This window comes from Mustelus asterias, unplaced genomic scaffold, assembly GCF_964213995.1.
Source record: "Mustelus asterias unplaced genomic scaffold, sMusAst1.hap1.1 HAP1_SCAFFOLD_2837, whole genome shotgun sequence".
NCBI classification, from domain to species: Eukaryota; Metazoa; Chordata; class Chondrichthyes; order Carcharhiniformes; family Triakidae; genus Mustelus; species Mustelus asterias.
In genome coordinates, this window is record NW_027592782.1 from 1 (window position 1) to 14446 (window position 14446).

Here is a 14446-nt window from a genome sequence, read left to right on the forward strand (position 1 = left end):
TGTAAATCCAGATCCTCCCCCCTCCTCCCCACCCAGTTTGGGGTGAGCGGATGGGGTGGGGAAGGAATGCCTCTCTCTAAACCCTTGTGAGGGAGCAGAGAGGGGGAACGGGAGGGGGACGGGGCTCTTGCTGAGTTTCGGTACAAAGCCTGGGGCTGCTCGAGTGGAAAGGACAGAACGAGAGCTCGACAGCGAGTGCATCTGTTGCTTTTACTGGAGTTTTGACGACATTCTCAGAGGCGCTGCCGGGAGGCTTGGATTGCCTGTAATAATACAGCATCATTGGCACTTGGTGAGGATGGAGGATGGGGGAGGGGAGGGGGGGGGGGTGCATGGGGAGGGGGCAACACACCCTTCCATATCATAGGACATGTTGGAGCCCTCGCTTGCCCCCCCACCCCCAGCCCATACACACTCTCCCCCCCCCCTCCCAGCCCCCTCCTCCCCCAAAACTCCATCCTGGTCTCTGACCAGCATCGAGGCGCACAGTCCGATCCCAGTGGTCAGTGGTTGGCGCTGGGCAGGTCGAGTTTCCGCAGCCGGCGCCGGCGGAGCTCCGCGGCGTCCGGTTCGCTGCCTTCGGGGAGGTCGGTGGGGGATGGCGGCTCGGAGAATCCCACCGCACCTTCCAGCTCGCTGTGACCTGTCAACAAAACAAAACCGGAATGAGAGCGGGATGGAAGAGCGGAGGCACGGCAGCGGGGAGAAACGCCTCACCGCTCGCCAACATCCCCACCCCATTACCGCACCCGTGAGCGATCACCACCCCCCCCCCACCCCACCCCATTCCCCCCTCCCCCGGGCCTGCTGCATCATGGGAGGGACCAGCCACTTCCATACACACACACACCCATTGACTCATGGGGAGTCCCCGGCTTGTGACCAACCACAACAGGGAGGTCTCACCCAGGGAGACGCCGGACACAGAGGGGCACTGAGGCAAAGCCAAGGCGTCACAGAATCAGAGAATCCCCACGGTGCAGGAGGCCATTCAGCCCATTGAGTCCGCTCTGACTCTCCCACAGAGCACCCTACCCTGACCCTATCCTTCTAACCCCACGTCTTTACCCTGCTAACCCGCACACATCTTTGGACATTAAGGGGCAATTTAGCATGGCCAATCCACCTAACCCGCACATCTTTGGACACTAAGGGCCAATTTAGGATGGCCAATCCACCTAACCCGCACATCTTTGGACACTAAGGGGCAATTTAGCATGGCCAATCCACCTAACCCGCACATCTTTGGACACTAAGGGGCAATTTAGCATGGCCAATCCACCTAACCCGCACATCTTTGGACACTAAGGGCCAATTTAGGATGGCCAATCCACCTAACCCGCACATCTTTGGACACTAAGGGGCAATTTAGCATGGCCAATCCACCTAACCCGCACATCTTTGGACACTAAGGGGCAATTTAGCATGGCCAATCCACCTAACCCGCACATCTTTGGACACTAAGGGCCAATTTAGGATGGCCAATCCACCTAACCCGCACATCTTTGGACACTAAGGGGCAATTTAGCATGGCCAATCCACCTAACCCGCACATCTTTGGACACTAAGGGACAATTTAGCATGGCCAATCCACCTAACCCGCACATCTTTGGACACTAAGGGGCAATTTAGCATGGCCAATCCACCTAACCCGCACATCTTTGGACACTGAGGGACAATCGGACAGCAGGGTGGCACAGTGGGTTAGCACTGCTGCCTCACAGCGCCAGGGACCCGGGTTCGATTCCCGACTTGGGTCACTGTCTGTGTGGAGTCTGCACATTCTCCCCGTGTCGACGTGGGTTTCCTCCGGGTGCTCCGGTTTCCTCCCACAGTCTGAAAGACGTGAGGTGGATTGGCCACGTGAAATTCTCCCTCAGTGTTACCCGAACAGGCGCCAGAGTGTGACGGCTAGGGGATTTTCACAGTAACTTCATTGCAGCGTTAATCTAAGCCTTACTTGTGACACTAATAAACATGAAAAACTTAAATTTAGCATGGCCAATCCACCTAACCTGCACATCTTTCGGACTGTGGGAGGAAACCCGTACAGACACAGGGGGAGGGGGAAGAATGTGCAAACTCCGCACGGACAGTGACCCAAGGCCGGGAATCGAACCCGGACCCCTGGCGCTGAGAGGCAGCAGCGCTAACCCACTGTGCCGTCCCATGCCACATTAACCAGCATCCCTCGCACACCTCCTCTAATACCATCAAACGGATACCGCCACCCCTTCCCCCCCCCCCCCAAACACGGTGGGAAACAGGGTACCTATTTCTTCCGGCTGTGAGGGGGCTTCTGTCGAGGTGCTGTCGGCTGCAGGAGGTGGTGGCGGCGGCGGCTGAGGGGTGTCACCTGTCGAGTCCACCTGCGATCCGGACGCCGGGTCCATAGACTCTGTGCTGGGTGCCGAACTCGCGGTCGCTGACGGTCTGGGTGGGCTGAAGGGGAGAGGGGGGGGGGAAGGGGCGGGGGGGAAGAGGAGAAAAAGCAACATCATTCCCCAGTGCAACACCTGCTTACTGCTCCCAAATCCCAGCCATTTGGTCACTGTTACACAGAAACTAGAAGCAGGAGGAGGCCATTCGGCCCTTCGAGCCTGCTCCGCCATTCATCACCATCACGGCTGATCATCAAATTCAATATCCTGATTCCCCAATATTTATTTTTGTCATTCATCCGTGGGACACGGGCGTCGCTAGCTGGGCCCAGCATTTATTGCCCATCCCTAGTTGCCCCCTGGAGGGCAGTCGAGAGTCAGCCACATTGATTTGGCTCTGGAGTCACGTGTAGGCCAGACCGGGGTAAGGACGGCAGATTTCCTTCCCTAAAAGGGAACCAGATGGGTTTTTCCGACAATGGGTCATCAGTAGATTCTTAATTCCAGATATCTTTTCATTGAATTCAAATTCCACCATCTGCCGTGGTGGGATTCGAACCCGGCATCCCCGGAACATTAGACTATTAATCCAGAAACTCAGCTAGTGATAGAAAATACCACTAGGGCATCGCCTCCCCCATATCCCTCGATCCCTTTAGCCCCAAGAGCGATGTCTAGTTTCTTCTTGAAATCACACAACGTTTTGGCCTCAACTACTTCCTGTGGGAGTGAATTCCACCACTCTCTGGGTGAAGAAATTTCTCCTCACCTCAGTCCTAAAAGGTTTACCCCCTTATCCTCAAACTGTGACCCCCTAGTTCTGGACTCCCCCCACCATCGGGAACATTCTTTCTGAATCTACCCTGTCTAACCCTGTTAGAATTTTATAAGTTTCTATGAGATCCCCTCTATGAGGATATAGGAGGCATGGTTAGTAAGTTTGCAAATGACACCAATCTTGGTGTCTAGTGTTACAGTGAAGAAGGTTATCTCGGATTGCAACGAGATCTTGATCAATTGGGCCAGTGGGCTGACGAATGGCAGATGGAGTTTAATTTAGACAAATGCGAGGTGATGCATTTCGGTAGATTGAACCAGGGCAGGACTTACTCAGTTAATGGTAGGGCGCTGGGGAGAGTTACAGAACAAAGAGATCGAGGGGTACACGTTCATAGCTCCTTGAAAGTGGAGTCACAGGTGGACAGAGTGGTGAAGGCGGCATTCGGCATGCTTGGTTTCATCGGTCAGAACATTGAATACAGGAGTTGGGACGTCTTGTTGAACTTGTACAAGACATTGGTAAGGCCACACTTGGAATACTGTGTGCAATTCTGTTCACCCTATTATAGAAAGGATATTATTAAACTAGAAAGAGTGCAGAAAAGATTGACTAGGATGCTACCGGGATTTGATGGATTGAGTTATATGGAGAGGCTGGATAGACTGGGACTTTTTTTCTCTGGAGCGTAGGAGGCTGAGGGGTGATCTTATAGAGGTCTATAAAATAATGAGGGGCACAGATCAGCTAGATAGTCAATATCTTTTCCCAAAGGTAGGGGAGTCTAAAACTAGACGATATAGGTTTATGGTGAGAGGGGAGAAATACAAAAGTGTCCAGAGGGGCAATTCTTTCACACAGGGGGTGGTGAGTGTCTGGAACAAGCTGCCAGAGGTAGTAGTAGAGGCGGGTACAATTTTATCTTTTAAAAAGCATTTAGACAGTTACATGGGTACGATGAGTATAGAGGGATGTGGGCCAAATGCAGGCAATTGGGACTAGCTTAGGGGTTTAAAAAGAAAGGGCGGCATGGACAAGTTGGGCCGAAGGGCCTGTTTCCATCTGTAAACCTCTAAGACTCTCACTCTTCTAAACTCCAGTGAATATAATCCTAACCGACTTAGTCTCTCCTCATATGACAGACCTGCCATCCCAGGAATCAGCCTGGTAAACCTTCGCTGCGCTCCCTCTATAGCAAGGACATCCTTCCTCAGATAAGGAGACCAAAACTGCAAATACTCCAGGTGTGGCCTCACCAACGCCCTGTACAATTGCAGCAAAACATCCCTATCCCTATACTCAAATCCTCTCGCTATGAAGGCCATTTACCTTCTATATTTCCTGCTGTAGCTGCGCGCTTACATTCAGCGACTGATGCACGAGGACACCAAGGTCTCGCCGAGTATCCGCCTCTCTCAATTTACACCCATTCAAGTCATAAATCTGTCTTCCTATTATTGCTACCGATGTGGGTAACCTCACATTTACCCACAGCTGCCTTGGCCAAGGGTGAGTGAGTCTCGGACAACGAGCGGCGGTGGCGGGGCCGTTGCTGTGAGACTATGGAGGACATCACGAGGCAACCCAAGGGCAGTAGTAGGGATAAACAGGATAAACAGCTTCCACCACTGTTGGAAAAAAACCTTTACGATTCCGTGTCATCAGATATTCCTGGTCCGACTTTGACAAGGTCCCTCATGGCAGACTGGTGCAGAAGGTGAAGTCGCATGGGATCAGAGGTGAGCTGGCAAGGTGGATACAAAACCGGCTCGGTCAAAGAAGACAGAGGGTAGCAGTGGAAGGGTACGTTTCTGAATGGAGGGCTGTGACAAGTGGCGTTCCTCAGGGATCAGTGCTGGGACCTATTTGGAGGAAAAGATTCGCTGAAAATAAGCGTGTAGGTACAGCAGGTGGTACAGAAGGTAAATGGTATATTGGCCTTCATAGCGAGAGGATTTGAGAATAGGGATGTTTTGCTGCAATTGTATCTGCCGTTTGATTGTAAGTTTGCGGACGACGTAAAGGTTGGTGGATTTGCGGATAGCGATGAGGACCATCAGAGGATACAGCAGGATGTAGATCAGCTGGAGACTTGGGCGGAGAGATGGCAGATGGAGTTTAATCCGGACAAATGTGAGGTAATGCATTTTGGAAGGTCTAATACAGATAGCAAATATACCGTAAATGGCAGAACCCTTAAGGGTATTGATAGGCGGAGGGATCTGGCTGTACAGTTACACAGGTCACTGAAAGTGGCAATGCAGGTGGAGAAGGTAGTCAAGAAGGCATACGGCATGCTTGCCTTCATCGGCCGGGGCATTGAGTTTAAAAATTGGCAAATCATGTTGCAGCTTTATAGAACCTTAGTTGGGCCGCACTTGGAATATAGTGTTCAATTCTGGTCGCCACACTACCAGAAGGATGTGGAGGCTTTGGAGAGGGTACAGAAAAGATTTACCAAGATGATTTTTAATTCTTGGTGGCTTTTAAGGGGCGCCTTGACAAATACATGAGTAGGATGGGAATAGAGGGACTATGGCCCCCGGAAGGGGACGGTTTTCTTCAGATGATTTGCTCTACCCCACCTCGACCCCTTTGCTTTCGTTCTATTTAATTTTTTTACTGTTCTCTACCTTTTATTTCTTTGTTGTCTTTCTTCATTTTTTCTTCCCCCCTCCCCCCCCTCCGCCCCCAAACCTTTTCTCCTCCTTTGCTAAATCTTACCTCTGTCCCATCTATTTTCCTCCCCCACCCCACTTCGCCCCCCCACCTCCTCTCCCAACGTCTCCATTTCAGCTTCTCTGCCGTTTGGCCATTCACACCTTCTATTCTCTCTATGGGCTGCCATTAGCAGCCTTTCCCCTGGTTTCTGTGGCTACGACTCATCTTTCATCCCCATCCCCTGCAGTATAAATATCTCCCACTTTCTCTGCCTTTTAGCTTTGACAAAGGGTCGTTCGGACTGGAAACGTCAGCTCTTTTCTCTCCTTACAGATGCTGCCCAGACCCGCTGAGATTTTCCTGCATTTTCTCTTTTGGTTTCAGATTCCAGCATCCACAGTAATTTGCTTTGACCAGGTGGAATCCCAGAATCCTACAGTGCAGAAGGAGGCCGTTCGGCCCATCGAGTCTGCACCGACCACAATCCCACCCAGGCCCCATCCCCATAACCCCATGCACTTACCCTAGCCAGTGCCCCTGGCATCAAGGGGCAATTTAGCATGGCCAATCCACCTAACCCGCACATCTTTGGACACTAAGGGACAATTTAGCATGGCCAATCCACCTAACCCGCACATCTTTGGACACCAAGGGGCAATTTAGCACGGCCAATCCACCTAACCCGCACATCTTTGGACACCAAGGGGCAATTTAGCACAGCCAATCCACCTAACCTGCACATCTTTGGACACCAAGGGACAATTTAGCATGGCCAATCCACCTAACCCGCACATCTTTGGACACCAAGGGGCAATTTAGCACGGCCAATCCACCTAACCCGCACATCTTTGGACACCAAGGGGCAATTTAGCACGGCCAATCCACCTAACCCGCACATCTTTGGACACCAAGGGACAATTTAGCATGGCCAATCCACCTAACCCGCACATCTTTGGACACCAAGGGGCAATTTAGCACGGCCAATCCACTTAACCCGCACATCTTTGGACACCAAGGGGCAATTTAGCATGGCCAATCCACCTAACCCGCACATCTTTGGACACCAAGGGACAATTTAGCATGGCCAATCCACCTAACCCGCACATCTTTGGACACCAAGGGGCAATTTAGCATGGCCAATCCACCTAACCCGCACACCTTTGGACATTTTTTTGGCCTGGAGGGCATTAGCTCGGAGGAGAGGTTGGAGAAACTTGGTTTGTTCTCATTGGAACGACAGGAGTTGAAGGGGCGACCTGATAGAAGTCTACAAGATTCTGAGGGGCATGGACAGAGTGGATAGTCAGAAGTTTTTCCCCCCAGGGTGGAAGAGTCAATTACTAGGGGGCACAGGTTTAAGGTGCGAGGGGCAAGGTTTAAAGGAGATGTACGAGGCAAGTTTTTTTACACAGAGGGTGGTGGGTGCCTGGAACTCGCTGCCGGGGGAGGTAGTGGAAGCAGATACAATAGTGAGTTTTAAGGGGCGTCTGGACAAATACATGAATAGGATGGGAATAGAGGGATATGGTCCCCGGAAGGGTAGGGGGTTTTAGTTCAGTCGGGCAGCATGGTCGGTGCAGGCTTGGAGGGGCCGAAGGGCCTGTTCCTGTGCTGTAATTTTCTTTGTTCTTGGACTTTAACCAGCCAATTTCACTAACCCAACCAGCGGAGATGAATCCTTGGGCCATACCACCACGCGCAGGTAGGTTAGAAAAAAAAAACCCAGCGTGGCTTCCTAGGGGGATGGAGCCTGGGTGGACACCCCATGCATGGCACGGCAGCCCAGCCTACCTAAGGGTGGCAACAACCGAGAGGTACTGGTGAATCTGAACCATGGCCGCGTCCAGCAGGGTGTGAATGTTCTGGAGACACTGCAGCCGGGCTTCCAGGTTCTGACGTTCCTGTCCTTCCATCGCTCGGAGTTCCTCGTCCGTCAGTCCAGCAAAGCCGGCTGGTGGCATTGGCATCGGAGGCATTCCTGCGAAGAGAATAAAGAGAACCAACTTGAGGGATTTGGATTCAAAGTTTATTTATTAGTGTCACAAGTAAGGCTTACATTAACACTGCAATGAAGTTACTGTGAAAATCCCCTAGTCGCCACACTCCGGCGCCTGTTCGGGTTACACGGAGGGAGAATTTAGCACCCTAACCAGCACGTCTTTCGGACTGTGGGAGGAAACTGGAGCACCCGGAGAAAACCCACGCAGACACGGGGAGAATGTGCAGACTCCGCACAGACAGTGACCCAAGCCGGGAATCGAACCCGGATCCCCGGCGCTGTGAAGCAGCGGTGCTGACCCACTGTGCCGCCGTGTGACAGGGAGGTGCCGAGGATCCCACGACACCATTGGAAGGGGAGCCGGGGGGGGGGGGGAAGTTCTTTGATCGCCCTGGCCAACATTCCTCCCTCGGCCGACATGGAAAACCCACGCAGACACCGGGGAGAGCGTGCAGACTCCGCACAGACGGTGACCCGAGGCCGGGGATCGAACCCCGGGTCCCTGGCGCTGTGAGGCAGTAATGCCAACCCGCTGTGCCACTGTCATGTTTGCAAACCCTGCTCTCCCTCTCTCCACCTTTGCGAGTTGGCGGCTCCCCTCGGGTAGAAGGCAGGCGCCGCATGCGAGCGACGGGGAGGGCCGGCGAACCAAATCAATGCCCCGATCAGCTCTGCACGGCCCGCGGAGTGAGTAATTGCCCCTTCCGAGACAGCGGTGCAGCAAGAGGTGGGCATGTGCCAACCAGCGAGGCTGCGGCGGAGGACAGAGTTGGCAGGTTACGCACGACAAAGGCGCACAAGAGAAGGTGGACACCCCCCCCCCCCCCACCCCAACCACCACTGAGCCCTCAAATCACCATGGGTTCTTACCAAACGGGGGAGGCGGCATCCCCACCCAAGGGGCCGATGGGAAGGGAGGGAAGGAGAAGGGGAATCCTGGGATCGAGCCGGCGGGCGGCGGCTCCAAACCGGTCCCCGCCACGGACTCCGAGCTCCGACGTCCTTCGCCATTGGCAGCTAGAGAAAAAGGAAGAAAGCGAAAAAGGTCAAACAGGGGGCAAGGGGACACAAAGCGGAACCGGCTGGTCGGAAGCGATGGGTTTCGCTCCATCGATTGGGACGCAGAAAGGCGGCCATTCGGCCCACCATGTCGCCCCCCCCCCCTCTAATCCTTGTACCAATTAGCTTAACTCTTTGTTCCTTGGGTTCTTGGCTAAGGGAGGCGATTCATAGAACCCCTACAGTGCAGGGAGCGACCATTCGGCCCATCGGGTCTGCACCGACCACAATCCCATCCAGGCCCCATCCCCGTAATCCCTCGTATTCACCCTGCTCATCCCCCTGACAAAAAGGGGCAATTTAGCACGGCCAATCCACCTAACCTTTGATTTTATGTACTGGGATACTGTGAAAAGTATTGTTTCTTGCACGCTATACAGACAAAGCATACCGTTCATAGAGAAGGAAAGGAGAGGGTGCAGAATGTAGTGTTACAGTCACAGCGAGGGTGTAGAGAAAGATCAACTTAATATTTGATTTATTGTCACGTATTGGGATACAGTGAAAAGTATTGTTTCTTGCGCTATACAGAGAAAGCATACTGTTCATAGAGTACATTGGGGTGAAGGAAAGGAGAGAGTGCAGAATGTAGTGTTACAGTCACAGCTAGGGTGTAGAGAAAGATCAGATAATGCGAGGTAGGTCCATTCAAAAGTCTGACGGCAGCAGGGAAGAAGGTGTTCTTGAGTCGGTCGGTACGTGACCTCAGACTTTTGTATCTTTTTCCTGTCAGAAGGAGGTGGAAGAGAGAATGTCCGGGGTGCGTGGGGGGGGGTCCTCGATTATGCTGGCTGCTTTTCCCGAGGCAGCAGGAAGTGTAGACAGCGTCAATGGATGGGAGGCTGGTTTGCGTGATGCACTTCTTTGGACATTAAGGGGCAATTTAGCATGGCCAATCCAACTAATTTATGCATCTTTGAATACTAAGGGGCAATTTAGCATGGCCAATCCATCTAAGTTATGCATCTTTGAATACTAAGGGGCAATTTAGCATGGCCAATCCATCTAAGTTATGCATCTTTGAATACTAAGGGGCAACTTAACATGGCCAATCCATCTAATTTATGCATCTTTGAATACTAAGGGGCAATTTACCATGGCCAATCCATCTAATTTATGCATCTTTGAATACTAAGGGGCAATTTAGCATGGCCAATCCATCTAAGTTATGCATCTTTGAATACTAAGGGGCAATTTAGCATGGCCAATCCATCTAAGTTATGCATCTTTGAATACTAAGGGGCAATTTAGCATGGCCAATCCATCTAATTTATGCATCTTTGAATACTAAAGGGCAATTTAACATGGCCAATCCATCTAATTTATGCATCTTTGAATACTAAGGGGCAATTTACCATGGCCAATCCATCTAATTTATGCATCTTTGAATACTAAGGGGCAATTTAGCATGGCCAATCCATCTAAGTTATGCATCTTTGAATACTAAGGGGCAATTTAGCATGGCCAATCCATCTAATTTATGCATCTTTGAATACTAAGGGGCAATTTAGCATGGCCAGTCCATCTAAGTTATGCATCTTTGAATACTAAGGGGCAATTTAGCATGGCCAATCCATCTAAGTTATGCATCTTTGAATACTAAGGGGCAATTTAGCATGGCCAGTCCATCTAAGTTATGCATCTTTGAATACTAAGGGGCAATTTAACATGGCCAATCCATCTAACCTGCACATCTTTGGACTGTGGGAGGAAACCAACGTAGATGTGGGGAGAATGTGCAAACTCCACCCAGACAGACAGACACCCAAGGCTGGAATTGAACCCGGTTCCCTGGAGCTGTGAGGCAGCAGTGCTAACCACTGTGCCAATTCTTAAACTCCTGTCGCCCAGTTCTAGTCCCTGGCTCACAAGAGGGAAGATTCTTCTGGTGTCCCCTCAGGATCTGCTACGTTTCAATAAGATCCCCTCTCATTCTTCTGAACTGCGGTAGGTGGAGACCCAACCTGTCTCCAGAAGATACCTCATCGCAGGGGTGAACCCTGCTTCTCATGGACACAAGCCCAGCGGTGGTCTCACCAGGTACAGCTGCAGGGCGACCACTGGATTGCAATTCTGAGGAACACCTCAGCCTCTTGGCTGCTTCCTCCCGCTTGCTTTGGTGCCGGGCACGCTCCCTGGATTCCATCCGGAAGCCAGACAAGGCTTGGGTGGAGGGAATCTCCTTCCCCAGAGCCCTTTCCCGCATTCACACCCTCGACTCAAAAGCTGGCAGGTCAGTGACATCACGCTGGATGCTGGAGTCCCTCTTGTGAGGTCACAGCCAGCTGGCACTGCAATGTGATGGAGACTTGGCAAAAATAAGCGCCCCCTCCCTCCCCGACACTGGGCAGTAAACGCGGAGCACCTCGGAACCTGGACTGAATTGAACCTGGGTCCCTGGCACCGTGAGGCAGCAGTGCTAACCACTGTGCCACCATGGTTGGCATAGTGTTTAGCAAAGAGTTTATTTATTACACTTTGGAGGAAATAATAACAAATGGGATTACTATCTCAATGGAAACAAATTACAACATGCTACCGTGCAGAGGGACCTGGGGGTCCTTGTGCATGAGACGCAAAAGCCCAGTCTGCAGGTACAACAGGTGATCAAGAAGGCAAATGGGATGTTGGCCTATATCGCGAGGGGGATAGAATATAAAAGCAGGGATGTCTTGATGCACCTGTACAGGGCATTGGTGAGGCCGCAGCTGGAATACTGTGTGCGGTATTGGTCCCCTTATATGAGGAAGGATATATTGGCATTGGAGGGAGTGCAGAGAAGGTTCACCAGGTTGATACCGGAGATGAGGGGTTTGGATTATGAGGAGAGGCTGAGGAGATTGGGTTTGTACTCGTTGGAGTTTAGAAGGATGAGGGGGGATCTTATGGAGACTTATAAGATAATGCGGGGGCTGGATAGGGTGGAGGCGGAGAGATTCTTTCCACTTAGTAAGGAAGTTAAAACTAGAGGGCACAGCCTCAAAATAAAGGGGGGTCGGTTTAAGACAGAGTTGAGGAGGAACTTCTTCTCCCAGAGGGTGGTGAATCTCTGGAATTCTCTGCCCACTGAGGTGGTGGAGGCTACCTCGCTGAATATGTTTAAAGCGCGGATGGATGGATTCCTGATCGGTAAGGGAATTAAGGGTTATGGGGATCAGGCGGGTAAGTGGTACTGATCCACGTCAGATCAGCCATGATCTTATTGAATGGCGGGGCAGGCTCGAGGGGCTAGATGGCCTACTCCTGCTCCTATTTCTTATGTTCTTATTAGTCACAAGTAAGGTTTACATTAACAATGCAATGAAGTTACTGTGAAAATCCCCGAGTCACCACACTCCGGCACCCTTTCAGGTCAACGCACCCTAACCAGCAAGTCTTATGGACTGTGGGAGGAAACTGGAGCACCCGGAGGAAACCCACGCAGACGCGGCGAGAACGCGCAGACTCCGCACAGACAGTGACCCGAGGCTGGGAATTGAACCCGGGTGCCTGGCGCTGCGAGGCAGCGGCGCCAACCCACTGTCACCGCACTGCTGCCTCAGCACCAGGAACCCAGGTTCAATGCCAGCCTCGGGTCACTGTCTGTGTGGAGTTTGCACATCCTCCCCGTGTCTGCGTGGCGTCCTCTGCACCGTTGCGATTCTATGATGATTCTACCTCGATCACCGACCGGGGCGCAGCACGGCTCCGAGTCAGAGGATCCAGGAGGAGATGGTCTAGTGGTATTAATCGCTGGACTGGTAATCCGGAAACTCAGCTAATGTTCTGGGGGAATGTCTTGTGGGTGGCACAGTGATTAGCACTGCTGCCTCACAGCTCCAGGAACCCGGGTTCGATTCCCGGCTTGGGTCACTGTCTGTGCATGTTCTCCCCGTGTCTGCGTGGGTTTCCTCCGGGTGCTCCGGTTTCCTCCCACAGTCCGAAAGATGTGCGGGTTAGGTTGATTGGCCATTGCCCGAGTGTCAGGAGATTAGCAGGGCAAGGACGTGGGGTTACGGGTGTAGGGCCTGGGTGGGGATTGTGGCCGGTGCAGACTCGATGGGCCGTATGGCCTCGTTCTGCACTGTAGGGATTCTATGATTCAATTTGAATTAGGCACTTAGATACCAAGAACCTACTAAATTTAAATCCGATGGTTTTGGCAGCCTGGGACCAATCCTATTGTGGGGGATATTAATGTGTTATCACAGGTGTAAAAGGATGGGCGCAGTGCGACAGAGGAGGAGAGCAACTGCCACAGCTGATAGCTTCATCTCGATAGCAAAGAAGAATTACAGAAGGCACAGAATATTCTGGAAGACAAAACCTGGTTGTAATTTAGAGAGTAACTAAAATTCTATTTGATGAGTGGAAATTGTACTTATCTGAACATTCCATTAGAATCTTGTTTTATTCGGTTTGTTAATAGTTTAGTTAACTTCTTCACTGGTAGTTAGATAAATAGTTATTTGTTGACTTTAGAAAGTGTCAGGTAGTTATTTTGATTTAACCACTAGAAGTTGCTGAAGCGCAGATCGTACTACTTCACACTCACTGATAGATTATGAGGTCGCCGCACTACCAGAAGGACGTGGAGGCGTTAGAGAGAGTGCAGAGAAGGTTTACCAGGATGTTGCCTGGTATGGAGGGTCTTAGCTATGAGGAGAGATTGGGTAGACTGGGGTTGTTCTCCTTGGAAAGACGGAGAATGAGGGGAGATCTAATAGAGGTGTACAAGATTATGAAGGGTATAGATAGGGTGAACAGTGGGAAGCTTTTTCCCAGGTCGGAGGTGACGATCACGAGAGGTCACGGGCTCAAGGTGAGAGGGGCGAAGTATAACTCCGATATCAGAGGGACATTTTTTACACAGAGGGTGGTGGGGGCCTGGAATGCGCTGCCAAGTAGGGTGGTGGAGGCAGGCGCGCTGACATCGTTTAAGACTTACCTGGATAGTCACATGAGCAGCCTGGGAATGGAGGGATACAAACGATTGGTCTAGTTGGACCAAGGAGCGGCACAGGCTTGGAGGGCCGAAGGGCCTGTTTCCTGTGCTGTACTGTTCTTTGTTCTCTTTGTTCTTTGAGGCGAGGTAGTCTTCTTTGAGTGGTTAGGTGTTAGTTCTCAGAGGAGGGAATCCACTTCATAACACTGGCCTACACGTGACTCCAGAGCCACAGCAATGTGGTTGACTCTCAACTGCCCTCCAAGGGGCGACTAGGGATGGGCAATAAATGCTGGGCCCAGCCAGCGACGCCCATGTCCCACGGATGAATAGAAAAAGGATCGCGATTTCCAAGCCCCACTCTAGCACACGGACGGGACACGGGAGGTACCTCAGAAGGCAGGGAAAGATCCCGTGGCCCGCTGTTTCCAGATGACCCGAGTCACCCACCCAATATTTACCCCGATAACTGACATCGAAACACCAGATCGCAACCGCATTTGTGGGATCTTGCTGTGCGCAGCTTGGCTGCATTTCGGCAGGGAGCCTTCTGTAAACATTGAGGTATTGAGAGAGTGGATTCTCTCAGGCTTTTACCCAGGGCTGTAATGGTTGTCACGAGAGGTCACAGGTTTAGGGTGCTG

The 14446-nt window shown here is 51.7% G+C and overlaps 1 protein-coding gene across 1 annotated transcript in view; it reads right to left on the reverse strand.

The window, feature by feature from the left end:
- Positions 1-6: 6 nt before the first annotated feature.
- syvn1 (synovial apoptosis inhibitor 1, synoviolin) overlaps positions 7-14446 on the reverse strand; it is a gene marked incomplete at its 5' end in the record, with an annotated part of 42534 nt that continues 28094 nt past the window's right edge. The window contains 4 exons of the mRNA XM_078207877.1: positions 7-643; positions 2273-2442; positions 7612-7798; positions 8690-8836. Of these exons, the coding sequence (XP_078064003.1) occupies positions 504-643; positions 2273-2442; positions 7612-7798; positions 8690-8836 (644 nt within the window). The remainder of the gene's footprint in view (positions 644-2272; positions 2443-7611; positions 7799-8689; positions 8837-14446) is intronic.